Genomic DNA, 27,205 nt, shown 5'->3' with positions numbered 1-27,205 from the left:
TTTTTTTTATTATTTTTTCTCTCTATTATATTATTATATAATTACATTCGATGATTTTTATTTTTTGATAAATAAAAATTTAATTTCGATTAATTTACCCACATAAGTTTATGTATTACAAGAAACAGATAGTGAATGTGCATAAATTTTTCGAACCATATATTTTGACTTCAATTATCAAGGTTAAGTTTCAACTAGAGCTGGAAATTTTAACGGTATTTTCAAGTTCGCTAATTTCAATCCAAAATTTTCTAATTTTGGAACGGTATTTTTCATTCCAAATTCTGAAATTTCGATTTTCAGTTTTTCCGAGTTATTTTTGCAATAGAATTGAAATAAATATGAGATTTCAATTTCAGATCCTATTTTAATTTCCGAAATAAATTTCAAAATTTTCGATTTTTTTCAGAATATTACACTAATATTTATAACTACAATATTATTATGTATTTTATATTTTACGTGACTGAAAATTGGAAATTTTCGAATTCCGTCAACTCCAATTCGAAAATTTTCGATTTTGCAACAAGCTTTTCATTTCAATTTCGGTTTTTTTATTTTATTTCTTTCAATTTGTTTATAAATGATTTTTTTTTTTTGGCCAAAAGATTTTATTATTCCATTATTAATAAGAGTTTTGGGGCTTCGTTAAAACCTTGTGGACGTACACAAAGGAAAAAAGAAGTACCCCCACATTGGTAATAAAAAAATCAGAACGGGACCTATCTAGGCTATTACACAAATGGCCCAGAGAGGGGTAAGAAAGCAAAAAACTAGAACAAGCTAACTAGGTAAATGCAGAAAACGAAAATTGCTGTTTTGACCCCAGGTGGGGGTCAAACTGCAAATAATCAATCTTGGTGTTGTCCTCCAAAGATAAGTCTGTGAAAGAATCAAAAATTGCGGCAGGGACCCAGGTGGGGGTCAAACTGTAATAAACATAAATCTGTAAAATATGGGCTCTGTTTAGGGGTGAAAGTCGGATGGATCGGATCGGAATTAGCCTTTTCGGAAAATTTCCAAAAAGTTTTGGAAGTACAAAGTCAATTCCAAAATTTTCGGAATCTAAAAGTTCATTCCAATTCCAAAAGGCCCGGAAATTTCGGAATTTCGGAAAAAATCGGAAATCACATAAGCTTAAAAATTTAAAAAATTAGCGAAAATTTTCTAAAATGTTCATAATTTTCCAAAAATAAGAACATTCACGTCGATAAAAGTAAAACTAATAACTACTAAATTTCAGTTCAAAAAACAAATAAAAATAAACACAACATAGTATCTAATAAAACTTCTAACAACTATTCATTTTGTCAAAATCCTAAAAAAAACATTTATAGTTGTATTTTTCGCAAAAATAAATATTATATATTATTTACAGGTGTATTTTCGGAAAAAAAATCAGAATTTTTCGGAATTAAATTCAGAAATCAAATCGGATCGGAAATCGGAAATTCCAATTTTTTTATATAATTCCAATTCCAATCCAAAAAAATAGGAAAAATTCGGAAATCGGAATTTCGGAAGTCGAAATGAAAAAAGTTGTTCCAAAATCGGAACTTTTCGGATCGGAACCGGCGGAAATTGGAATTTCCGTTCCAACTTGCACCCCTAGCTCTGTTCCACCAAATTAACAACTAACATAATGATAATTTGTTAATGAATCAATTTTCCTCCGGTTGGTAGTGTCACATGATGCTACATTTTTTTTAAATTTAAAATATTATAATTATTATATTAACAAACAAATTCAATTACAGTATTGTACTACATATATTATTCAATCACACACAAATCACCACATCTTTTTTCCTTATACATTGTTCGATGTGGGAGAATATAAATAAGGACACGTGTACACAAACACTCAAATCTGACATCTGAAGAGACTTCTAGAAACTTCTAGTATATCTAGTTCGTCTTCGATTCCGTGAGGGGGCGAAACCCCTGCTCGAGACAAGCTTGCCAGATCTTCTCAATATCGAACATCATATCTCCACACTCGTGCACACCCCATCCTTCCATCGCATGCACTATTCCCGCGATTCGCCATGCACTCATCACTCTTCTCGGCAACCAATTCTATCGTGCATAAACGAACAATATAATCAACGCAAAAAGTTTCCGATTTTAGAAATTTCGCCGAAACAATATTATAGACAAACGATTACAATTTATAACAAATTAGCGTCAATTTTTCGGAGTTAATTTGTGTATTATATACTACGTTATAAATATTAGCAAAAAAAACCCTACAATGCATTTTTTTAGCACATAACCCCCTAAACGATGAGGTAATTTTAGGGGTAGTTTGCTAATATAACTGAATCATAGGGGAATTTTGCTAATATCTATAAAATGGGGGGTTCTTTTAAAATTAGAGTAAACATAAGGGTGCTAAATGCAATAAACTCTTATTTGCTTAGCTAACCTCGCACGAGTCGACATTCTCAAGATGTTTTGGTACAAGCATTGCCGGTGTGTTGTTGTACGAGCAATCTTTACGAATTTTCTTCGGAGGGAATTGAGAGTAAGGAATGAATATTGTTCCTTTCGACGCCTTCATTTGTTCGTTTTCGCTTAGTCCATCTCCCACTAACCATGTCTGCACACAAAACATTATTTTCCATTACGTATAAAGGAACAAAATATACGAACAACACGTACGAAAAAATTTCGGACAAGAAAAAAGCCGATTGAAAACAATGAAATGTTTACCTTTGGAAGATTGTGTTTCGAGAGGATTAAATTATTACCGGCCTCACTGCCAAGATTTGCTTTGAGCTTCTTATACTCATTCTCATGCAATGTGAATACCTATTTTAACAATCAAATCATTACCAACAAATTAAATGGGGTTTAATTGCATTCAACACTCTCATGTTTACTCTAACTGTTAAAAAACTCCTCGTGTTGTAAATATTAGCAAAAGAATCCCCTATGATTCAATTTTAGTTGTAAATTTCCCCTAAAAACACATCATTTAGGGGTTGTTTGCTAAAAAAAATCATTAGTGGAGGAAATTTGCTAATATTCTTAACATGAGGGATTTTTGAACAATTAGAGTAAATACTGGGGTGTCAAATTCAATAAACTCAAATTAAATGTGGTTAATTGCATTCAACACTCTTATGTTTACTCTAACTATTAAAAAAACTCACCGTGTTATAAATATTAGCAAAAAAACCATTTGATTCAATTTTAGTAGTAAAGTACCCCCTAAAAACACATCATTTAGGGGTTGTTTGCTAAAAAAAATCATCAGTGGAGGATTTTTGCTAATATTCTTAATATGAGGGGTTTTTGAACAATTAGAGTAAATACAGGGGTGACAAATTCAATAAACTCAAATTAAATGGGGTTAATTGCATTCAACGTACTCTTATGTTTACTCTAAGTGTTAAAAAACTCCTCGTGTTATAAATATTAGCAAAAAAATCCCCTATGATTCAATTTTAGTAGTAAATTTCCCCTAGAAACACATCATTTAGGGGTTGTTTGCTAAAAAAATCATCAATTGAGGAATTTTGCAAATATTTATAATATGAGGAGTTCTTTTTAACAATTAGAGTAAATACAGGAGTGACGAATTCAATAAACTCAAAATAAATGGCGTTAAAAATTAAAATTGCCAAACATGTACCTCAATTCCCCCTCGGCATAAGGCAAATGCGATCGAATACGCAACCTTCGATAAATTGCCACGAATGGCCACACGATTTGTTCCCTTCGGAATACTATTCACAACAATAGCAACGGCTAAACTACTCCCGTCGACCAACTTCACTTTTAGGTTAGGGTGCCTTTTCAAGAAAAGTTCGCCGTTTCTATTCAACCCCGCTTCCTAAAATCACACGTAAATAAATATAAGATGTAATAAATATAAAACTCGAAAAACCCGGCCCCACATTAAATATTTTGTAAAAGCTCTTATATATAATAAATTATAACTTGCCTGATTTAATAAACCCAAGCTCAAAACCTTAATCCCCTTTTCGTCGGCTTCTAGGATAGCTTCCTCGATCATTCCGTTGATCGACTCTCTCTGCCACTCCATGTAGTACTGCAAAAAAAAAAAAAAAAAAAAACAACAAGAAAATAAAAATTATTGATACAAAATAATGCATTTTTATTTATTTAACGTTTAAAAAAAATTTAAAGAAAATCTTTTAATTACTTGAACGCTATATTTGGGGACGGCCCATGTTTGAAGCTTAAGATTTTTGAAGATGTTCCGTTCGACAATGAACGTACATCCGTAAATCCACGTCACCATCATCGACCATAGGGTGATAGGCCACATTAGCCACAAGTAGCCGTTACTAGATTTATGAGGCTCGGATGCCAAGTGTGCGAACCCTAACCGGAGATGGTATATGGATTCGGGTGTGGTTAGGTGAGTGAGGTGCACCGCATCGGGTGAGTCCTCGTCTCTGACGAGGGAGCGTTTGTACAATGTGTCGGAAGATTTGTCCATCGTACCGTATACGTAGTCGTAAAACGGCATGAAGAGTGAGTAGTTTGTTCGAAATTGAGTGTGGTGGAGGGAGTGGTACCTGCACGTGTGATCAAACTTTAAGGATAAATGACCAAATTGCCCCTGAACTAAGAGGTCTAACGGTTGACCACATTTCTTAACAGAAAAAATGTGTAATGTCTATAATACCCTCTAGTTCAATGAAAATTACAAAAAAAATACAAACCACCAAAACCCACATGAGGCATGGTTCAAAGACCAAAAAAACCCTCATATATCCATAATGTCATTTTTGTATGAGGTTTTAAAGGGATGATAAATAATTTGAAGGAAAAAAAATTATAAAAAGAGAAAAAAGATTCTTGAAATAAACAGTTAATTTGAGACGGAGAAAGTAAGTATACTTACGAAGGGGTGTACATGAGGTACTTGAGGGGAGGAAAGAGAGAGAAGAGGCGGTTGGGAATATGCTCGAAATTGCAGTGGCCCATGTTGTTCATGAAATCAACGTAAGTTATGTAACCAGCAAACGAAATCATCGAAGCAGTGCCGCTGTACAATGTTGTTAGCAACGGTATTGCGAATAGCACGAAGTATGCTATGTGCTCGCCGAATGGATGAATCACAGCTGCCAAATATATAACACACAAAATATTTTTATTTGCTTAGGCCAAAATTAGGTTCGATTATTATTATTTTTTTCTTTTTTATTATATTTCTGTTAAAATAATTTCTACAGTAAAAACAAAGTTTACATGTTTTAACTTAGATTCAGATTCATCATGATTTAACATAAGTATACTTTGTTTTTAATCCCAACACAAAGAATCTTTAATTTGGGAAAGTGGCATAATCAAACACTTAATGGGGTAAAAGCCAAGATCTTGTACTCTTCAGGGGTCAAATAAACAGTTTATAAGTTTATTCACAGATTAATTGCTGTATTTTTCGAAAAAAAAAGGGTTGGGGGGCCACCGCCCCCACACTACAAATGTATTATTGTAGTTCAACTATCAACCTTAATTTTCAATTTTGTTTGGTAATACAGCAGAATCTCGATAAGTTAATAACCTCGTTTAAATAAAAAAAATAGTCCCAATTCGGCAAAAACGTATTAAATTAATAGTTCAATAATTTAATATTTCGTTAAATTAATAGAATTTTGGAATTTTGTTAGTACTGACCGTATTGATTTATAGAGATTTAATTGTATAATATACTATAAGAAATGAAATTCTTACATGTGATTGGTTCGGTGACAATGGAGGAGTGGTGGTGGGAGTGATATCTAGAGTAGAGATAATGGTGGTGCAATGCTCTATGCAGCCAATAGTAGAGGTACTCCACTGGACCAGCATGAAGCAAAATTGTCCAAACTACCCCCATTGTTCTCCACCATGGCAAATTATGTGCCTCTTTTATATACATTTGTCCCACATAGAACAATATCCCATTGAATATTATTTGATCATCCCTGCAAATTTAATTAATTCGTTCATCTCCAAAAATAAAATCATACTAGAAAAAAAATCATATGTGTATAAATAATATAGTATATATACCAGTTACGTTCTCTATCGACTTGGTCGAACTCGATGTTCTTGTCGACGATTCGGTTAGCGCCTTTGGCGGTTCGATAACGGGAGAAAGAAATCCAAACTTGGTTGTGGATCATTCTTGAAATCAAGAATGGGAAGATGATGAATTGTGTGAGATCTCTCTCATTTTTGTCCTTCACCATGTACGAGTATGTTGAATGTATTACCCATGGAGCTATCACCAAGTACTAATAATATAATATATATAATAAATAAATAACATGGAAAATAAAACCATTATAAGATTCATATTATTTCACAAACATAAGCACAAACAAAAAAATAAAAATAAAAATCCAATCTTTTTTAACATGAAATTAAATAAATAAAAATCAAGTCTTTTTTATATTTTCATTATTATTAATTTGAGATAATGGTGATGTGAATAGAAGAAGGCCACACAATTTTCTGTCTAGTTGGAGATATTTTTGTTGATATAACAGTATGTATGTATATGCAGAAAGAAATGGAGTTAAGAGAGAGAAAGGGAATAGTGGAGGAGAGAGAAGGGAATATACCTTGAAGTTGCCAAGAAATGTCCATGGCCATTCAGTGAGAATCCCTGGTTTAGAAGCCATTAATAAACTTTTTTTCTTCTTTCTTCTTTCTTCTTCACTTTGCTCTAGTTTGTATGTTCATAGAGAGGAGGACCAATGGATTTATATAATAATAATAATAATAATAATAAATAAATGCAAACTTTTTGGCTCGTGTCCCACTTGGTGCTATATTACTTTTCTTTGTAATTAATTTTTAGTTCGTGGTCGTGTTTAATGTAATTTACATCTTTCGTGGATTATTATACGGGAGCAATATTTGTTTTACGTCGAGCTCGTTGCTATGTGGAGCTTGTCTAGTACAATTTGCACTCTGATGTGGTTTGTGCACAACGACAACTAGAGGTATACTGTGCGGACCGGGATCAAGGTGGTTGCGCCGATTGATTTGAGGATTTTTTTAGCAAAAAATGACAAAAAATAAATACTATATATAATATTTAATTAAAATAGCATAAGTTAAATTCTTTAAACTCAAGGTAATAGTACTTAACTCCTCTACAGTTTGAACTTTTTACGGGTGACTGCCTTGTAATTTCAATATAAGCACATGGTCATCTTGTATTTTTAATATAAGCATATAACCCCTTTGTGATATTCCACTTGACAAATAGGATAAATAGTATTTAACCCCCTTTGGATCGACACTTTTGCACATGAATCCTTGTACTTTAATTTTTAAATTTTTTTCCTACTTACAAACTACAATTATCTCATTTTGCATTCATTTTGTGAAAACCTATGTGATTTGATGGGGTAATTGATTTAAAATCTTACGTGTAATTTGAAAGTTGTTGCACAATTTCGAGATTTAGTTAGTTGTTATAGGTACAAATGTTACATTCGATGAAACACACTGAATGGTTATTAACCGTTGATATGCACATAATCATACACACACATCGACGATTAAAAGTCGTCCCGTGTATATGACCCGGTGTAGCATGCAATGAAGGGCCAAAAGAAAATTTTCAAAGAGTCTGTAATCTGCCGACACGTGTAAATAAAATTAAAACAATGTTTATGGATTAGGTAACTATAAATTGCTTTAAAATGGCTTTATGAAAATTGAAAAACGATACAACAGCTACTACTCAATAATTTTAACTGATGTAACGCAGAATAAATCAAACCATAGTTTGTGCCCACGCCTCCTATTTTAGTGATAGTGCATTTATTAGTCTCAACCGCCAAGAAATGGGATTATTTAGTAATTGAGGGACTACTCAAGCAAATTCTATTTGGTACTTTCCCATAAAAAATTCGTATCTTACATCTCGTATTTGTGTTCGTCAATTTCTAGTTCAATTTTCTGCAAACATTTGGCAATATTTGTTTATTGTATACTATTCTCATCGGTCTCCTTTTTTTTCCCCTTCCAATCCATTTACAAATAAGGGTAAATTACAACCACTCCTGAGATATGGTAAATTTAAGAAAAACCCCCTCTTCTTTGGATAACTACATTTACCCCTCTCAACGATGAATTTTTCTTACACCCACATCCTTATAGTGTCAAATTCAACATAATCATCTAGATTTCGTGGAATGTGCTTTAGTTTGTACTTGTTTTGTGTAAAAATACAGTTTTTGATGCACCACAATCTGATATATATAAGCCAAAAAAGACATATTATGATCATCTTACTTCAAAATGTGGAGTTCAAATGGGATAAACGGGGTACAAAAGTGATATGTTTGGAAGCGTTTTGGAACTTATTTTGATTTCATTTTGAGGAAATATGTTTTGGGGGAAGAATTTGAGAATGAAAGTAATGTTTGTTTATATTTTGAAAGGAGACAAAATACACTGTATCAGTCACATCGTGTTACATTTCTTTGTTTTTTAGTGAAGAATTTTTTTTTACTGTAGCAGTTAAATCATTTTACTGTAGCAGTCACATCATGTCTGAAGGAGAGAGAAACTTTTGAGATGTTTTGAGAAAATTATTTGAGAAGTGTAATAAATATAATTTTGTTTTGGGGAATCAACGAAAACAAAATGAAAACACTACCAAACATTGCCTATAGGATTATTCCATATAATCTCGAAGATTCCACTAAATTTTAAACCGCAAGAGTGGACGTGTAAAAAGATTTATAGTTGAGAGGTGGTTGTAATTAACCAAACATGAGAGGGTTTTTTTGTAAATTGAGCATAACTGAGGGGGTGGTTGTAATTTACCCTACAAATAATGAATGAAATCTACCTTTCATAATTTACACATACACCCGTGAGGTATGCTTTAATAACTTTAAGATTCTTGTGGTATCGGTAATTACAATCACCTCCCTGAAACATTGTTAGAAATTCTAATGGAATAATGCATTGGATAACTTATTCCGTTAGGGTTCTAACGGACAATTAGTTTCAGGCAGTGGTAGAAACAACATAGAGCTTGTGGATTACATGAATGCCCTAATATTTCTTAAATCCTTATTTTTTTATATTAGATTTATAAATTCCAGCTATGATAGCATTAACGGCCTCGCGGAACACAAATATAGTACATATCGGTCTTCATGACATGACATTTTAACTCCGGTAATTCTTTCAAGGGTGCAACTATAATCACCAAATTTCCCAAACTCTCTCATTTCACTATTTTGACCCAAAATACCCTCATTTTAATTAATGCATTGGTATTACAATATAGCGTCGATAAATTAATAATTTTGTTTAAAGAATAAATTATTTTATATACGTATGATTGAAAAAAAAAAAAAAAAAACATGTTTCCAATTTAGTAAGAGTAATTTCTCTACGAGGGCTTCCAATCAATTGATGTGTGACACCTCTTTGTGCCAATTAATTCATTTTCCATCAAGTCAATTTGTTGGACCAGATTCTAACACGTAATTGAGATTTAGTACAGAAAAATTGGAGGGACTCATTTAAAGATAATAAATTAGACAGTTATACCTACAAGCCGGATATATTGATGAAGATTACAGGTGGTAATAAATACAACAAACATATAACCTTAATTTCTTAAATCAAACTGGTGGGAAGTTTGTCTATAATTTTGTACTTTTATAAGTGAGTAGGGGTGCAAGTTGGAACGAAATTTCCAATTTATGTCGGTTCCAATCCGAAAAGTTCCGCTTTTGGAACAACTTTTTTCATTTCGACTTTCGAAATTCCGATTTCCGAAATTTTCCGATTTTTTGGGATTTGAATTGGAATTATATATAATAAATTTGAAATTTTCGATTTCCGATCCGATTTAATTCCAAAATTAATTCCGAAAATTTCCGATTTTTTTTTTCCGAAAAATACACCTATAAATAATATATATTACATAATAATTATTTTCCGAAAAATATACCGATAAGTTTTTTTTAGGATTTTGACATAATGAATTGTTGTTATAAGTTTTGTTGGATATTATGGTATGTTTATCTTCTTTATTTATTTTTTTGAACTGAAATTTAATAGTTATTAGTTTTACTTTTATTGACGTGAATGTTTTCATTTTTGAAAAGTTATGAACATTTTAGAAAATTTCGGCTAAGTTTTGAAATTTTAAAGCTTATGTGATTTCCGATTTTTTTCCGAAATTCCGAAATTTCCGGGCCTTTTGGAATTGGAATGAATTTTTAGATTCCGAAAATTTTGGAATTGGAATTGGGATTAATTTTTTACTTCCGATTTTTTTTGGAAATTTTCCGAAAAGGCTAATTCCGATACAATCCATCCGACTTTCACCTAATACAACCACTATTTTACTATTTTGTGGTGACATTACTACTATCAATTTTTGTTGTCTATCGTAACACTTTGTTGTCGGTAAACATGAACAACTAAGAAGACTCGTCATATAGCTCGGAAATTTTGAGTTCGAGCTTTTTTCGAGCCGATACAGCTCATTTACAGCTGTAATTATGTTTCTTCATTTGAAAAAAGATTTGTGAATTTGGGTCTTGAAAATTTTGAGATGTGTTTTATAACTGGTAAAATTCTTTTTTGCTTTGACTAAATAACGAAACGACGTCGTTTTATTTGTAGTATAAAATTTATTTTATTTATTCCCGTGTAATACTGAATTACTGAAAAAAAAAAAATCATTGTTTTATAGATATTAGATTGATGGCATGTGGATACCCTAATTTATTCATCATAATACCCCCTACGATTTAATATTTGTAGAAAACTACCCACTAAATTAACTATTAAATGGTTTTTGTGCTAAGAAAATGCATCACATGGTTATTTTTGCTAATATTGATAACAGGGTTAATTGCATTTTGCTCCTCAAACTTTAACGCATTTTGCACATTGCCCCCAGACTAAAATATGTTGCATGGTGCGACCACTCATTCTTGAACGGTGCTCCAAATAATAGAGTTTGGGGGCACCGTGCAACGTTTTTTAGTCTGAGGGGCCATGTGCAAAACGCGTCAAAGTTCGGGGGACAAAATGCCATTAACCCTTAATAATATGAAAAGCTTTTTAGCAATTAAATAAAATATAGGGGTACAAAATGAAATAAACTCTTATTTTATCTTTACGCAACACCTAAAAGCGCGCTTGAATCGTTTCTAGTAGCGACTTTTCTGTTTCCCTCCAAGACAATAGTACCTCTTTCTTCCCGCCATTTTAACCCTAAATTGAAACAAGCAACCGGAATCCTAGAGCATCGAGAGATCTAAGTGACGGTAAAAATTTTTTTTTGGGTGGAATTTCTCGCAAATAGTATGAATTTGCTATACCCCAAGATGATTTTGTTTTTAATTTCGCTTTTTTTTTTTTTTCTGTTTGAATTCATATGCATAAAAAAATTGTTCTATTATTTGAAAATGAATGTCGATTTGTTTGGGTTCGATTGCATTTGGTGTTTGAGGGATTTTTTCAGTTTATAGTTTGCATCCTCTTGTTGTTATTCTTCTTGATTTGAAGTGGGTTTCGAAATTTTATCTGAAAGCGCGCTAGTTATTATTAAGCTTGTTATCATTAATTAACCCCCAATTAGCTCTGCTGGATTAGCAATAGTGAATCACTGAGTTGCTTTCTAATTGAAGGATTTTGTTACGAGTTCGCCTACTTTTGTTCTGGTAGTGTGAGTTGGGATTTCTGATTCTTTTTAATAGAATGAATTGGAAAGAAAAAAACCCTAATATCCAAAATCTGGGATTTCATGATTGAATTGAATGTATGAGAAATACTTGTGCTTATGAATTAATGGAATTTATTAAATAGTATCTTCCATTTGAGATCTGTCATCTGTATTTCTGTATCGACATGTTTCAAATATCATCAGCATACTGTGCTTGATCCCACTTCGGACTGAAATTACTAACGAATATAGTTTCTTTTGACGTGTTACGAACTTGGGCGGTCTTGTTTTCTCGGTGTCACTAGTTGTGTTCTGTTTTTACTGTCTCTTTTCTCCCATCTTTTTCATTTGAGAGCTCGACTTGACGGCTTGCTCTATAAAATGTAAAAACTATTTGAGATGTTTTCATCAGTAATTGTCAGGTTAATGAAAATGTGGAGATATGTGATCAAATCCGAAAACATTGTGTGTTTCTGTGTTTTTTGTGGGTTTGTCTGTGTGTTTTTTGTTGTGTGTTCAAGAAATCTGTGAAACGGTTTTCCGAAATTTCCGAAAAAATCGGAATCGGATTCAGTTCTTGGATTCCGAAAAATCGGAATCGGAATCAGAATAAATATTTCGGTTCCGAAAAAAATCCGAAATTTTCCGAAAGTCCCATATCCGATCCTATCCGATTTCCACCCCTGTATATCATCAACACTGCTAATGCATATAGGAAAACGTTTCTTTGCTTCTTGGTTTATTGAGCTTTGCTGTAATCTGCATCTAGATTAGTTCTGCACCTTACTTTCTCCCATGAAAACTGTTTACGTTTTATTCTTAGATAGGTAAAAACCCCTTCTTTAAATAATTTTTGGCTATAATTTTGCATTTTTTTGTCGTCGTCATCTTTTCTTTATTTTGTTAACTTTATTTAGCAACAATTATCGAAAGAGAGAATGAGGATTATGTCCTCACAGTATTTGCTTTAAGTCAATCGGTGGAAATCGACAAGAGTGACGATGATGACGATCTTCTCTCGTAGTAGTATTTGCCTATATTTTACTCGTAGGAAGCTCTGAATCCGTTACATACTTATAGTTAGTTGACTTATCCATTTTCCCCTTCATGGTAGATATCAGAGTAAAGAAGGGACATAAATTTATTGACAATTATACCCCCTCGAGTCTTGGTTTACAAAGGAAGAGAGGTGCATGGATACGATACATACAGAAGCTGGATGCTCGGGTGGTGCAGAAGCAGTGCTACGCCTTCAACCGAATTCCTCAATCTCTATTACTTACGACTCTCAATTCGGGCCCCACAATGACATCATGCTTCTTGAAATCGACGAAAAGCTCCTCCCTGAAATCCTTCACCAAAGGTGTGTGTTTATGAAATTTCATGATCATTACTTTGGATATTATTATTTAGGGTAAATTACAACCACCCCTGAGGTATGGTCAAATTACGAACCCCCCCCCCCCCCCCTCCTGTTTGGGTAATTACAACCATCCCCTCAACTATAAATCTTCTTACACGTCCACCCTTGCGGTTTCAAATTTAGTGGAATTTTCGAGATTATATGGATTATTATCACTTTTGTAACCGTTTTATCCCATTCGAACTCCACAGTTTGAAGCAAGATGATCATAATATGTGTTTTTTGGCTTGTACATATCAGATTTTGTGGTGCATCGGAAACTGTATATTTACACAAAATGACTACATTCCACGAAATCTAGATGATTATGTTGAATTTGACACCATAAGAGTGGAGGTGTAAGGAAAAATCATAGTTGAGGGTAGATGTAATTATCCAAACAAGAGGGATTTTTTCGTAAATTGACCATACCTCAGGGGTGGTTGTAATTTACCCTATTATTGATTGTCATTAAATTAATTTTATCTTTTGCTTTTGTTTTAATAGAGTGACTTTAAGAGGACAGCCCGACGAAGATGCAGTTCTTTGTACTACTTCCAAGACGTATGCTGTTAAATTTGTCGGTACATCAAACTCCGTATTACTCATACCTCCCTCAGGCAAAGTCTCGGAACTGTGTAATAACAAAGATGAAAAAAATACAGTGGTTGCATCTGTCATCAAAGTTGCACCAGGTTGCATGGAACTCGTTGAGGTGGCACCTAAATTAGATAAACTCAAACTGCTTCTCTCTCAAAACCCATACACTTTTGGCGAAGCCTCGAAGATGGACATTCTGGAAGAGTGTGAAAAGACGGATTTAGGTCTGTACAGATTGGAGGATCTTCTCGACAGGTGTCAGGCAAGTGAAGACGAACTGAAGCGGGGTCTACAATCCCTTTCGGCGATAGAAATCGATGGGTACTGGCGAATTCTGGACGACGAATATAAATACGCGATTCTGAACATGCTCTTGCACAACGCTGTGTTGAACGATTGGTCGATTGATGAGCTGGACGAAGATGAGGTTGTGAATGTTCTGGTAGCGGACGAATTTCCGGCGAATATAGCAAGGCATTGCTTGCGGGCCCATAGTGAGGCGGTGGATGTTGGGGGGAAATGTAGGTGGAAGTTGGACGAGAGGGGCGTTTGCGTAAAATTGGCGAGGGGGATCTTGAAAGAAGGGAAGATGAAACTCGAGGTTTTTATGGAGGAGTGGGGGCGGAAGGTTCCGGAAGGTATGAGGGCTAGTTTGGACTTTTTGGAAGGTGAAGTTTTGATGGAGAAGATTGGAATGGAGACTAGGGTTTACTCGTTTAGTGTGTCGGATCTTCCGTCGAGTCCTGTCGAGCGATTTGCTGTGCTGTTTAACGAGAGGGCGAAGTGGGAATGGAAGGATCTAGAACCTTATGTCAAGTGAGATACAAAAAAAAAACATCCTAGTTAATTTTTTTGTGTTGACTCTAGTTATTTACAGTTTTTTGTCACTCGATTTTGTAGGGATTTGAGAGTGCCGGGACTTTCTGCAGAAGGTTTACTGCTGAAATATACGAGAAGAACCCAGCCGACTATGGACGCAGAGCCTGTTTTCAGTGCAAGATAGCACACTATGGAGGCAAAGCCTGTTTCCAGTGGAAGATAGCACACACCATGCATGATTGCTTAGCTTTTATAGTATAACTGGGTTTTAATAAATTTGATGTCATAACTCGAGCAACCAATGAAAGGAAGAGTGCTGAGCTGGCAGTTAGTTATAACTAACTCTCCATGCGTGTATTGCAGCACACGGTTTTTAGGTAGCTCATATTATATCATCCAAGGTTGTTACAATGAGCTGGCATGTGGAGTATCTTGTAATCTCGATTAAATAATAGTTTCTCCCGGTTCGGTGATCAATTAGTTGCAACCGGATATACAGGTAGAAATATATTATTAGGTAGAAAACAGTTTAGCACATTCTAGTGTGTGTTCTTGGTGTTATATGTGAGATCGATTAGATTGCTGAGAATTGATATAATCTGTAACACTCTTGATCTATATTTATTCTTAGATCGTTTTGTGGATATAAGCTCTCGTTAATTGGAACCACGTCAAATTTGGTGTTCAATTTGTGATTGATTTTTCTAAGTTTGTTTACACACACTTAGCAACTTTATTTCACACACTTGAGCACAAATTCATATCAATTACTATAAATATAATAATTTGAGTTTATTTTTCCAAATTCTTACTTAAAATAGGTAAAATTCATATTTTAAGGCATATATATAGTATAAATATAATTGAAAATTATTAAATTGGGCTTTATAATGTGGATCCGAATCTAAAGTGGGCTGATTGAAACAGGCCCGAAAGAAAACCCCTAAGACTAAATCTGCGTCGTCCATTTTGATCCAACGGCGCAACAGCTCTCCCGCCATAAACGAACCCCCCACCATGCCTTTGGCGGGAAGCGGAGAAGACAATTCAATTACCCCATTTTATGCTGTATCTTCAATCGTCATTCTTCGGATTCCATTTTGATCCAATTTGATCGAAGAGAATCGAGGGAACCCTAAAACCCTAGTTGGGTTTTCCGATTGATGGCTCCGAGGAAGAAGGCGAGCTCCGTAGGCAAGAAATCGAGCACTTCGAATAAGGAGCCGCTGCAGCCATCTCACCCTCCCAAATTTGGGATTCAACACTTCTTCGATCGCCATTCGCAGAGCCAGAAACCCCTCTCCCAGAGCAACAGCTCCAAGAGAAAAGACGATTCCGCCCCCGACCGAAACCCCCAAATTGCCTCAAAACCCGCTATCAATCAGAACCCGGGAAATGATACTGATCGTGTTAAAATGGAAGTTGATTGTCCAGTGGGCACGGCCAACTTGGAGAAGATTGAGTCCATGGGTAAATATTTGAGGGGTGAAAACCCCATACGTAATGCAGCAAGTTCATCCAAAAGTTGTGCTGATGAAAATTGCGGAGATTCTAGAAAATGTGAGGAAAAGGTGGTGATTGATTTATCCGATGGTTCGCCAAACGATAATTTATTGCCTGTGGATCAATTGGATGTTTCGCCGGAGCCAACCAAGTCCGTCTCTGTTAAGCGCTTCAAGTTTTCGCCGGGAATGGTAATCTTAATAACTCCATTTTACAATTGGTCGATTCGAGTATCTGTCCCTTAGTTACTACTTGATGATAGACGATATACAGTTAAACCTCTATAAATTAATACAACCGGGACTAGCAAAATTCTATTAATTTAGAGAAATGTTAAATTATTGAACTAATAATTTAGTTGGTTTTAAATTTTAATGAGTCGGGACCAGAAGAAACTATTATTTAAGAGAGTTTATTAATTTATCGAGGTTCTACTGTATATACTGATGAATATAGATTCATAGATAGATGAGCAGGTGAGTACTATATACACTTTATGGTTTCGTTTAGGTTAATGAGAACCATTGTTGAAAGATTTTTATTTAATCCCAATTTCCAGAATCTAATGACCGTAATCATTGAAATCGTTCTTGAAGTAAGAGTGTGTTATAGATCGTCTAATATGACTCGAGCTTCTTGGAAACCACAACTTAGCCACTGAATTGCAACAGTTAAAAAAAAATTAGTTTGCATAGTCAGGAAAATATATCCAACTGATAATAGAGTGGTAAAAAAATTGGTTTATTTTCCATGTCATCACTCGTCTGTTGAACTCCTTTTTCCTCTCTCTAGTTGATCAAGCAGAGCCAAGATGATGCAATTGATGAAGTGACATGGAAAATTTCTCCAGTAAACGAGAGGCTCCACGCGAAATCTAAGTATTTGCCAGGCCAAATAAGGGTATTGGCAGATTCGACGAGGTTTAACTCAATGAGTTTTCAGCAGTGTTCCCAGAATAAGGTTTTCGATAATTTTTATTTCATTTTGTCTCCTTTGCATTCATTTTCTTTAGAATTTTTTTTGTAAAACAGTTCCTCTTGGTAGGTGCAAACTTCCCCTCTCATGTCAGGAAGGCTTGAAAGATGGCTTTCTTCACCTCCACTGAAGCCGGATAATAAATCTTTGATATGCTCGGATGGGTTTGCATCGAGAAAGGTTAACTCAGACAATGATTCGAATTGTCGTAGAAACAGCAGAAATATAAGTAGCATTAACAAATCTGAAGTAGTAAATACGCAGAGCCCGTTCAGTACTCCACCATCTCTGTCTTGTTGCTATGACAAGGTGATTTCATTTTACAATTTCATATGTATATGCCGATTTTTCTCCAAGATTTTTCTATCTTGTTTTTTGTGATTTTGACGATGGATGAGATGTAGGCGCCCGATGATGTGAATTGTAAAGGAGTCTCTGATCATCTGGGTTCAAGACATCACAAAAAGGTCATTGGTTCTTCTATATTCGATCTTCACTTTGTCAAGCCTAAGTTCTTGTTCTGTTTCAATGCTCTGAATTAAACATTAGGAGTATATTTTACAACGTTATTTATTTCCTCACAGGCTTTAATCGAACTCTTAGATGAAGTAGAAGATGTAATATCTGTTGATCATTCATTATGTAAAAGCAATGAAACAATTTTAGATGCTGAGAGACGCCCCAAAGCTGAACATTCATTATGTAAAAGTAATGAATCATTTTTAGATGCTGAGAGATACCCCAAAGTTGACCTTTTTGCAAACAATTTGACAAGCACTTCAGATGACGATAAATGTCGTAAAGACTCTGATTTCAATTTTCTTGTATTGGAGGTATGCACCTGTACTTCTTTGCTTATCAATTCTTTCTGTATGGGGAATGACAGTTCATTGATGCAATTCTGTTTTCGCGTATGTGCCATAGGTTTCAGAAAAACATGGAACTGGTGAACCATTAGGTCCTCAATCATCTATCAAGGTATGCGTAATCCTTGAGTAACTTGCACATTGAAATACAACTAGCAAGGTTTGGTGATTGAGTAATTGCATCTCAGGTGCTGCACTTATTAAATGAACAAAGTGGAGCAGAGCGGGTTTTGCATTTGTGGGATGAATGGTAAGTAGTAAATATTGATTAAGCAAAATCTGATCTTTTGGTTTTGGCTTACATCATGGTGAATTGGTTAAGCAAAATCTGTTTATTAGATTTGTCGATAAGAGAATAGTGTTACTATTAAATGCATTTTTATGCTCTACTATTGTCGTTTTGTCACATTAGGCCCCTAGTATCGGGATTTATTGATTAGTACTACTGATATTGTAAGCAAGATAACATGAGTTCCTTATATTTACATCTGATGCTAACTGCCGAATGATTTTTCGATTCTTGCAACAAAATTGAAACCATTATCGAGCGAATTCTAAATCTTATAAATACTTAGATGAGATTGTTTCTTCTCTCAATTTTCAAACTTTAAGCAGTGACAGCAGTATATATTATCCTTATATCCTTCTTTAGATCTGCCGATGCAGATTAGTTATATTCATCTTCCCCTATTTGAAACTTTTATTTCTTTCTGAAAATGTTCCTTAAATTGTATAAATTAGTAGTTGCTAAAGCTTTCATCATCCTTATGTTTCCTTCTCTTTTCTATCCTGCAGGTACTTTAGTGTTGTTGCGCCTGGAGATACTGTTCACGTAATTGGTGAATTTGACGACCGGGGAAAGTGTGACGTGAATCGTGAGATGAACTTTCTCATTGTCCATCCAGATATATTGGTTTCTGGTACTCGGGTATTACCAATAACTCGCTGTTCTTTTAGTTTACTGCTTCTTCTCGTATGTATTTAATTGTAATATAAGGATATAGCTTATTTCATTACCTTCAAGGATTCTTTCTGTCGCCTGTTGCCTCATTCTTTTCATTGTTCTGAAAATTGTTTATAGGTTTCTGCTAGTTTCAGCTGCCCAAGACGCACTGTCCTGGATGAGAGGTTAAAACATAACGAGCATTCAGCTGCAGCATTGATGGGTACCTTATTGCATCAGCTATTTCAGGTCTCAGAAACAATAATTGTAAAACACGTATTCCATTACCCTACATGCAATACTTATGTTTTTATTGAGCAAACATAATTTTATTTCTCCAGGCAGGCCTTATCAGTGAATTCCCCACAAAAGAATTTTTGGAGGACTATGCTAGAACAGTACTTCAGAAAAGTCTAGAGAGTCTTTATGCGTGTGGAGGTGGACACTTTTAAGTATTGCCTTGTTACATTTCCGTTTCAACACGTCTTGTGTTTGTCTTTCCATTGGTTTCACTTTCTTACATTTTTCTAGTAGCTTCGACTTTAACATTGATACTCATCAAATATGAATAATTAGCTTTTCCTAGATGCTAACTCCATTTCCTGGGGATGTTGCAGTGAATGAAAATGATACTTGGAAGACTTTGATTGAGGCGATCCCAAAAATATTGAATTGGATATCTTCCTTCAGAGATTCACAGGTAGATGGTGGTAAAATGTCCAGATATTTATTTGATAACATTTGTACCTCTAGAAACCGGTTCAGCTGATTTTACTGATAGAAGGGTTAGGTTGATCCTATTTAATTACCAGCGTATTTTTGTCAGCTTGATTGGTTAAAAAGTTTTTCCCGGCCTTTCTTGAACCAATCACGTGCCTCTGATGTCGTGAACCAGATTGTGTACTTAATATTTCCGTAGTTATCATTTTAATTACTTCCTTTATTTATTCAAGTAGTGGTTGTGTTGCTGTCTATGGAATGATACACCCTTTTCCCAAACTTTGCCTGCATGCATGTCTTTAAATTACTCATGTTCAAGTTTGGTTAGCAAGTTGCATTAATTTAATTAGACAAGCATAATCTGTTCCCTGTAAACCGGAATCTTTGACTTGAGTTTGATGTTTCACCTTTTAGGGTTCTAAAAGCACAAGCATTGATTTCAAAAGCGATGAAGGAATGAAGAAGATCAGAATTTCTGAGGTAATGCTTTTCATATCCTTACCACATAGGTCCTATTGGATTTGACTTTTATCGCATAACTACAATGACTTAAGAGACTAAACTACTATAAAATATACATACAAGCTTGTGCCACAATAACTTAAGGCATCTGAGCATCTCACTTATTGTGAAATGAATCATGTAGAGTTTTATGTAGCTTATTGAAATCTAAAACTTAGTTCTAAATGGAAATATTGGTGTTTGAGCATACCATGTAGTCTGTACAAAATAGAACTGTAAGTCTTCTTGATCTTAGTGTGCATTTAGCCTATGGAAATGGCATCACTATCTCCTATTATTTAGTCAAATTGTTTGCATATTCACATACGGGATCAATTGGTCTCATAAAAGAATATATGGACATGCTGTATATTTATGAATGCATTGTTCTCAATTTGCATATAGGCTCAATTATATGGAGAGTGATAATTCTCCTCTTCGATTAGAAAATAATTAAACATGTTATTAAAAAGTTTAGGTAATTGACATTGAAGAAATGGCTTGGGCCCCAAAGTTTGGGTTGAAAGGGATGATTGATGCTTCTGTGCGAGTAAGTACTAATACAAAGTCTGCAGAAGCTGCAGAGATAATTATGCCTATGGAGTTCAAGACTGGGAAGGCAACTAGTGGACAGGCAAGTTAATTATCAAACCCGTATTTCTGAAAAAAGAAAAAGAAAAAAAAGCAAAAATTTCTATTATGATGCCATTTCATTGGATGATTTCTTATTATCTTTTTTTTTTCTTTTTCCAACTCTTTCGTTAGGTGTAATACTTCTCATGCACATTCTTTTCTGTTGTACAGGCAGCTATGGAGCATAGTGCACAAGTTATGTTATATACTCTCCTCATGTCCGAGCGGTGTGTAAAGTCATTGCGGACACGTGTTTTGTAAAGTCATGCTTACTTCCTTAATAGTCACATAACTATCTCTTTTGTTCCTTTTCTCTTTCAGGTACATGATGAATATTGAATATGGCCTTCTATACTATCTTCACACAGATCAAACACAGGTATAGCCACCATATCTCGTCTTCCAACTCTTTTATGACTTCATAATTTTGTTTAATTTGATATGAACTTTCTGTGAAGGGAATTTCTGTAAGAAGATCCGACTTAATTGGGCTTATAATGCGCCGAAATGACCTAGCCAATGATCTGTTCAAGGCATCAACAACTCAGCAATTGCCACCAATGTTACAAGTATTTGCACCTCCAATTATTGTTTCAGTATGTGAGTTAAATTATTATACAATTAATTAGTGAATCCATTTTACACAGAGTCCAAACATGTGCAGAAGTTGTCGCCACCTCAATGTCTGTACTATTTACCACAAGGTCAGCCATCTTACTCTGCTTTGGAATTTCCGGGCCCTTAATAATTAGATTGTTACATCTGAGAATAAGAAAAGATATTGAAACATAAATATTTTAGACGTTAGATATGGAAACACAAATAAGTATTTCTTCATTATATTTTGGACGTTAGATTTCGAGGTGATTGTCACTTCTATACATTCTTCTATAGTTGTCAATCATAAGATGGGTTTAGTATTGAGTTCTTACTCTGAAAGATAAATGATATCTTTGATTTTCTTTAGCTTTGACTATTTACTATAATTGATTTGCTCTAGCCATAGCTTCTCGTATCCAAAGCACTCATATGTTTTTAATTGTGTTTGATTGTGCAGACATCTGGTGGAAATGCTGAAGGAAGTGGACTAGGTGCTTTATATGATTCACTGGTCTCCCATTTAAAAACCACACATACTGATTTTCTCCAAAAGTGGGAGAGATTAATTGATCTGGAATCTAAACATTTGGAGGTAGTGTAGCTGAGTTGCATACTGTTATACTTGGTTGTTGAAGTTAATAAATAGTACTTATTATTTCATCATTTAGGTTGCGAAGAAAGAAAGCTGGTGCTCAGACAATTCGAGGAAGGACCACCACGCTACTTGTCTAACATCTCTGGCTCTCGACTCTTCGATTAAATCATCACCAGAAAAACTTCCAAGAGGAAACCAATTTGTTTATCGCTTTGTGCATCGAGAATTTCCTTTGCTTGACACAGAAAAACCTCATGGAGATTCAAGCTCTTCCTCTTCCTTGAAGCATATTTTCAAGAATGGGGATTATGTGGTATGTTCTTTTTTTTATTTCCTTATCTCTTTTCAAGGGATTATGTCTGAATCGTTCTGCTCTTTTGGCAGTTATACTTCTTGGCCACTTACAAGTATAGACTTCAATGCTTTAGCATTTAAGTGAGATGCATATATTTACTATCAAATAAAAGTTATATTTCTTGCTGCACTCTGCTCAAATAGAAAACATAGTCCATACGAGTTTGTTCACATAAAATGACATGATCGGCCTGAAAAGTGAAAACTGTAATGTTTTTATATTCAAACTTGTTTATTTTGTCTGGCCTTAGCACTTGGCAGTATTGTCATGCACCACCCGATCTTCTAGCATTTACCATAATATAAATTAGTTGAGCGGCAATTTTTTTAATTCATCCTGAAAAATGTTTCTTAATTTAAAGACTCGTGTGTATATCCCATATGTACCCTTTTTACTTGCACATATTGTAGTGTGGTTGATTAGCATTCAATATTTACATACCTGATGTTTTAACTAGAAACTTTTCCATTTTATTGTGGCAGATCTTAAGCGCAGAACCTGGTCGTCTACGAGTTGCTAATGGTGTCATTGCGGAAATCGGTAACTCCCATGTCTCTGTAAGTATATCATTTCAGTAATTTAATATCTCATTTTCCAAGATACTTGCTTTCCCTGCTTTTCCTAAAGCACTTAGTTATTCATAAGAGTGCCATTTCAGTTAAAATAAATCCACTATCATGAATTCCTAAGCATAAGTTTATAATTGATCCTTTAATCTTTTAGGTATCTTTTGCTAAACGATTAAGGCTTCCGGGGAGTAGTCATGGGTCAATGGCAGAAGCTCTTCTTCGTCAGCAATCCTGGCGGATTGACAAAGATGAAGCTATGGCATCATTTGCAATTATGAGGTCTGCAAAAAATACTCTCTGTTGCACATAGTTTCTCATAATTCCTTACAAGAAACAAAAAGGATGTATTAGTGACGTTTGTGCCTGTATTAGGTACAATCTTATTCAAATGTTTTTGCAAAATGAGAGTAGTTCTTGCCTGAGGAAGATGGTTGTTGATCTTGAGGTGAATCTTTCCGACTTTTGAATTTAGCCCTCGCATCACTTCTCTTTGAAAGTACACTTACTTTCCTGCATTTATGCTTACATTAGTGTTGATTGCAGATGCCTAAATTTGAGAGTGGCTGCACGTTTAGTCAAGATCCTGCTATTTCATATGTCTGGTCGGAGAAAAGTTTGAATGATGATCAAAGAAGAGCCATAATCAAGGTCCCAAATCAACTTGTAATCTAGATTTTTATGGTGTATTACTACATCTAGAAACATATTTTAAATTTCCTTTGAAGATTCCTAACTCGTCTCTTCATTATTTCTTTTTGTGGTTTTCTACTTTCAGATATTGACAGCAAAGAATTATGCCCTTATTCTTGGAATGCCTGGTACCGGCAAAACATCTACCATGGTACATGCTGTGAAGGCATTGTTGATGAGAGGTGCATCCATTTTGCTGACATCATACACAAACTCAGCTGTTGACAATTTACTAATCAAACTTAAAGCTCAGGTCATAATTATATATCATTACTGCATTTTTTTTCTCAATTGGGCGTATTATAAAAAACTGACACTTACTCAGATTCAAGATTTCCCAAGTCGTTAACATAGGTATCACCTTAACTTTGAAGCCCACAAAGTTTAACTTGCTCTCACCAAATCTGTACTACCTTTAAAATGTTTTATGTTTCTTAACCTTATTGTGATGTCTATTATACTCCTACCACTATGTTAAAATATGGATTAATTATGGTTAATTAGGTAAAATTTGATTCATGTCACCAGTAAAGCGTTCAATATACTATACTCTTCATATTCTTATCTTCATTTTATTTGTTGCAGAACTTATAGCAACACATAAACAAACACTATACAGAATTTATATGGCTTTAAGTAAAAATACAACTTCAAGAATTTGCAGAAACTTATCTTTTTTCAATTATCTCTATGGAGATGAAGATAGCAGGATTAAGTCATCTATGTTTGGAAACTTAAAGATAGATATTATTTAAAATAAAGAAGATGGGTATTACCAGCATAGTTTCCGAGTACGCAAGATTCATAGTTCTCCACATTTTGGATTTCTAATGTATTCGTTTGTTGTTGAATTCTTTCAAGGTTCTGTTGCATGAAAATTTGAAAACTTGTACAGGGCATAGATTTTATAAGAATTGGTAGGTACGAAGCTGTTCATGAGGCAGTTCAAGAGAATTGCTTGTCAGGTTGGTTTGTTGGTTTATATGACGAGTGTTGTTCCATTTACAAGAGCTTCTTATTTTAATTTGTTGTTCAAATCTTTTGATTGCAGTAATGGATATGGAGAGCACTCAAGAGATTAAAGAAAAGCTGGATAAAATCAATGTTGTTGCGGTTACTTGCCTGGGAATAAATAGTCCTTTGCTTACTAATAAGAAATTTGACATATGCATCATGGATGAAGCAGGACAGATAACACTGCCGGTATTACTTTACTCATTCATACATACATGTAACCCGTATTTTCAATTTATGCTTAAGCCGCCGGATTTTTGTTCTTCCAAAAATATCATTTTCTAACTACGAATGCAAGTAGTATCTCTTATAGTATCCGATATTAACTTCTGACCGTAATTTGTTTATAGATTAAATTAACATAATTTTCTTTGCAATAGTTGGATTTTGTTGGTCATATATTGCTTCAACTCCCATGCATCGCTTCGTCAGATATTTCGTATGTGTGACAGATAGATTGAAATTAGTTTCTTCCCCTTTCTCAATCAGGTTTCCTTGGGCCCTCTGATGTTTGCTTCCAAATTTGTTCTTGTTGGGGATCATTATCAATTACCACCACTTGTTCAGGTACGTTTCTTTCTCTGTGATGCTCTTAGTTTTTTCGCCGAGAGTTATGACTGACTATAACATTAATTGCACTTCTGATATTAGAGTCCAGAGGCTAAAGAGAATGGAATGAGCATGAGCCTCTTTTGCAGGCTCTCAGAAGCACATCCACAGGCAATTGCGGCTTTGCGTAGCCAGGTAACTCTATTTTCAGTTGATTTTTAACTCGGTTATTGCTTTTTTAATATACTAAATGAAATTTTTGTACTATATGCAGTACCGTATGTGTGCAGACATAATGGAACTGTCAAATGCTCTGATATATGGAGATAGATTGCGTTGCGGTTCTAAAGAAATAGAAAATGCAAAACTCAAGTACAGGTGTTCGGCATCTGCACCAGTATGGCTGATGAAGGTCTTGGCAAAATATTCAATTTGTGTCAATATATTATGTAGCTAGTAACTTAGTCTTCAAACGGCCATTTAAAAATTAAAGATTTTAAGTAATGCATTATCTGGTTCCTAGTATTGAATACTATGATACCTATTGGACTTCATTCCAGGAACTGTGTCGATTCTTATTTGGTTACTTTTTAGCAGGTTCTGGACCCAAATCATCCCGTGATATTTATCAATACAGGTCCGTTCTTCAGTTTATCTTTCCATATACTATCAAATGCAATGACTAAATACGTGCTTTGAATAATGTATTGTTGTTTTCCCTAGCATAGATTCGTTGCCTGCATATGAGACAAATGATCGGAAAGCTCTGAACAATCCAACTGAGGCATACATTCTGGCAGAGGTGAAGATTCCTTTTTCTTTTTTTTTTGTTTCTCTCTCTTAACTAGAGAGGTCTAGTATTCGTAATTTTAATTTCATATCGGTGTAACTGTCATGTCCCCAAAACCTTTCCGATATGTTTTCAGCGTATTTTTATTTTGTTGTTGATAGGTCACTAAAACGTTGGTGCTAAGAGGCATCGAAGCGCATGATATCGGCATTATTACTCCATATAACTCGCAGGCAAATTTCCTTAGAGGAGCTGTTTCAGAACCCGTAGAGATACATACGATAGACAAATATCAGGTTAGATACAAAATATATGCTTTACTCTACTTGAAGTTTGAAGGATTATTTGTTTGTATCATTTAGTGCTACAATTCAACTTCAATAATCTGTTACAGGGAAGGGACAAAGACTGCATATTGGTGTCCTTCGTAAGGTCATGCGAGAGCCCGAGAAGTAACACTTCACTGCTTGGAGACTGGCACAGGATCAACGTTGCACTAACACGTGCCAAGGTTCAGATTTATTACTATCCTTTTCTGAATACTACTTTTTTTCTTTTTCTTTTTTTTTTTTAATTTAATGGAAAGTGCTTTATTATTATGCAAATTGAATGACGTAAAATGGTGACAAGTTTGGGAAGTTTTAATTTGACGGAACATCGATAATTGATGGTGACTTGTTTTCTGTGAATTGTTACAACAGAAGAAGTTGGTAATGGTGGGATCGTGCAGAACACTATCGAAAGTGCCGCTGCTAAAGCTTCTAATTGACAAGGTAGAAGAGCTTTCTGGTATGTTGGTTGTTTCCAACCAGGATATTATTAGTTACCACCACCAGTTTGAGCTCAAGAGATGCTCTCTATTCACTTGACACTTGATACTACTGCTTTTTTGCCTTCTAATTTAAGTTTGTATCATTTTGCAACAACTAATACATAAATGTAAATTAAAATGAATCTATAATTATGATTTATTAACCTAACCTTTACCTCTGATAAGTTATATATAAATTCCCCACAAATTGGCAAACCGGAGTAATACATAATTACATATACATACTCATGACACTTAAAACCCTCTAAATATAGCTATAGTAGAACCTCGATAAATTAATAAACTCGATTAAATAATAGTCTCTCTCGGTCTTGACTCGGTGAAAACATCTTAAAAATATTAACTCGATAATTTAATAATTCACTAAATTAATAGAATTTCTCTAGTCCCGACTCCGACTGTATTAATTTATAGAGGTTTAACTGTAATCTCTCTTTAGTGAAAATAAAGTTGGTTATGGTTAGTCATACAAAAATCTTATCTATGTGAAACAGGATTGTGTTCGTTGAATCCTATACATTTTCCATATCGTTGAATCCATATTTATTTGTTATTAAATTGCC

At 34.4% G+C, this 27,205-nt stretch overlaps 3 protein-coding genes across 6 annotated transcripts; 2 read left to right on the top strand and 1 right to left on the bottom strand.

The window, feature by feature from the left end:
* Positions 1–1,649: 1,649 nt before the first annotated feature.
* On the bottom strand, positions 1,650–6,768 carry LOC105954794 (very-long-chain aldehyde decarbonylase CER1). 2 transcript variants are annotated; one of them, XM_012978474.2, is made up of 10 exons: positions 6,591–6,768; positions 6,037–6,260; positions 5,716–5,948; positions 4,883–5,102; positions 4,175–4,553; positions 3,953–4,060; positions 3,641–3,841; positions 2,716–2,814; positions 2,429–2,602; positions 1,650–2,079 (listed from the first exon to the last, which is right to left on the bottom strand). In XM_012978474.2, exons 1-10 carry the CDS (start codon positions 6,648–6,650, stop codon positions 1,909–1,911), a joined length of 1,869 nt encoding a protein of 622 aa, XP_012833928.2. In that variant the 5' UTR covers positions 6,651–6,768; the 3' UTR covers positions 1,650–1,908. The 2 variants fall into 2 exon arrangements, with proteins under 2 accessions (XP_012833928.2, XP_088669105.1); XM_088812979.1 differs by having other exon boundaries at positions 3,641–3,837; positions 3,949–4,060; positions 6,591–6,699.
* Positions 6,769–11,179: 4,411 nt separating this feature from the next.
* On the top strand, positions 11,180–15,183 carry LOC105954793 (zinc ion binding protein). Of its 2 annotated transcripts, none has more exons than XM_012978473.2 (4): positions 11,180–11,288; positions 12,801–13,049; positions 13,596–14,504; positions 14,589–15,183. In XM_012978473.2, the coding sequence occupies exons 2-4, from the start codon at positions 12,880–12,882 to the stop codon at positions 14,689–14,691; spliced, it is 1,182 nt and encodes a 393-aa protein (XP_012833927.2). In that variant the 5' UTR covers positions 11,180–11,288; positions 12,801–12,879; the 3' UTR covers positions 14,692–15,183. The 2 variants fall into 2 exon arrangements, with proteins under 2 accessions (XP_012833927.2, XP_088669073.1); XM_088812947.1 differs by having other exon boundaries at positions 11,190–11,288; positions 12,808–13,049.
* A 300-nt stretch (positions 15,184–15,483) lies between these two features.
* On the top strand, positions 15,484–26,790 carry EMB2411 (DNA replication helicase). Of its 2 annotated transcripts, none has more exons than XM_012978470.2 (34): positions 15,484–16,201; positions 16,803–16,970; positions 17,055–17,294; positions 17,390–17,452; positions 17,570–17,818; positions 17,910–17,963; positions 18,040–18,101; positions 18,647–18,779; positions 18,933–19,043; positions 19,136–19,232; positions 19,412–19,494; positions 19,929–19,994; positions 20,494–20,649; positions 20,820–20,875; positions 20,970–21,027; positions 21,107–21,217; positions 21,296–21,352; positions 21,706–21,840; positions 21,917–22,156; positions 22,681–22,755; positions 22,922–23,046; positions 23,140–23,212; positions 23,311–23,415; positions 23,543–23,710; positions 24,353–24,422; positions 24,509–24,660; positions 24,961–25,038; positions 25,123–25,215; positions 25,295–25,432; positions 25,618–25,657; positions 25,749–25,822; positions 25,972–26,106; positions 26,205–26,321; positions 26,512–26,790. In XM_012978470.2, the coding sequence occupies exons 1-34, from the start codon at positions 15,671–15,673 to the stop codon at positions 26,677–26,679; spliced, it is 4,281 nt and encodes a 1,426-aa protein (XP_012833924.2). In that variant the 5' UTR covers positions 15,484–15,670; the 3' UTR covers positions 26,680–26,790. The 2 variants fall into 2 exon arrangements, with proteins under 2 accessions (XP_012833924.2, XP_088669063.1); XM_088812937.1 differs by having other exon boundaries at positions 15,573–16,201; positions 20,494–20,653; positions 20,824–20,875.
* The last annotated feature ends 415 nt before the right edge of the window (positions 26,791–27,205 follow it).

This window comes from Erythranthe guttata, chromosome 2, assembly GCF_056151865.1.
Source record: "Erythranthe guttata isolate IM_541 chromosome 2, IM_541, whole genome shotgun sequence".
Lineage (NCBI taxonomy): Eukaryota > Viridiplantae > Streptophyta > Magnoliopsida > Lamiales > Phrymaceae > Erythranthe > Erythranthe guttata.
The sequence above is the reverse complement of the archived record's forward strand: the minus strand, read 5'-3'. Positions and strand labels throughout refer to the sequence as shown.

Bases quoted from the DNA above. Each gene is read 5' to 3' on its own strand.
- EMB2411 (XM_012978470.2), top strand. From the start codon at position 15,671: ATGGCTCCGAGGAAGAAGGCGAGCTCCGTAGGCAAGAAATCGAGCACT. The intron at 20,876-20,969 runs GTGTGTAAAGTC...TTTCTCTTTCAG, and splicing joins ACTCTCCTCATGTCCGAGCG to GTACATGATGAATATTGAAT. The intron at 22,157-22,680 runs GTATGTTCTTTT...TTATTGTGGCAG, and splicing joins TCAAGAATGGGGATTATGTG to ATCTTAAGCGCAGAACCTGG.
- LOC105954794 (XM_012978474.2), bottom strand. From the start codon at position 6,650: ATGGCTTCTAAACCAGGGATTCTCACTGAATGGCCATGGACATTTCTT. The intron at 6,261-6,590 runs GTATATTCCCTT...TTATATTATTAG, and splicing joins CATTTCTTGGCAACTTCAAG to TACTTGGTGATAGCTCCATG. The intron at 5,949-6,036 runs GTATATATACTA...TTAAATTTGCAG, and splicing joins GTCGATAGAGAACGTAACTG to GGATGATCAAATAATATTCA.
- LOC105954793 (XM_012978473.2), top strand. From the start codon at position 12,880: ATGGATACGATACATACAGAAGCTGGATGCTCGGGTGGTGCAGAAGCA. The intron at 13,050-13,595 runs GTGTGTGTTTAT...TTGTTTTAATAG, and splicing joins CCTGAAATCCTTCACCAAAG to AGTGACTTTAAGAGGACAGC. The intron at 14,505-14,588 runs GTGAGATACAAA...TCGATTTTGTAG, and splicing joins GATCTAGAACCTTATGTCAA to GGATTTGAGAGTGCCGGGAC.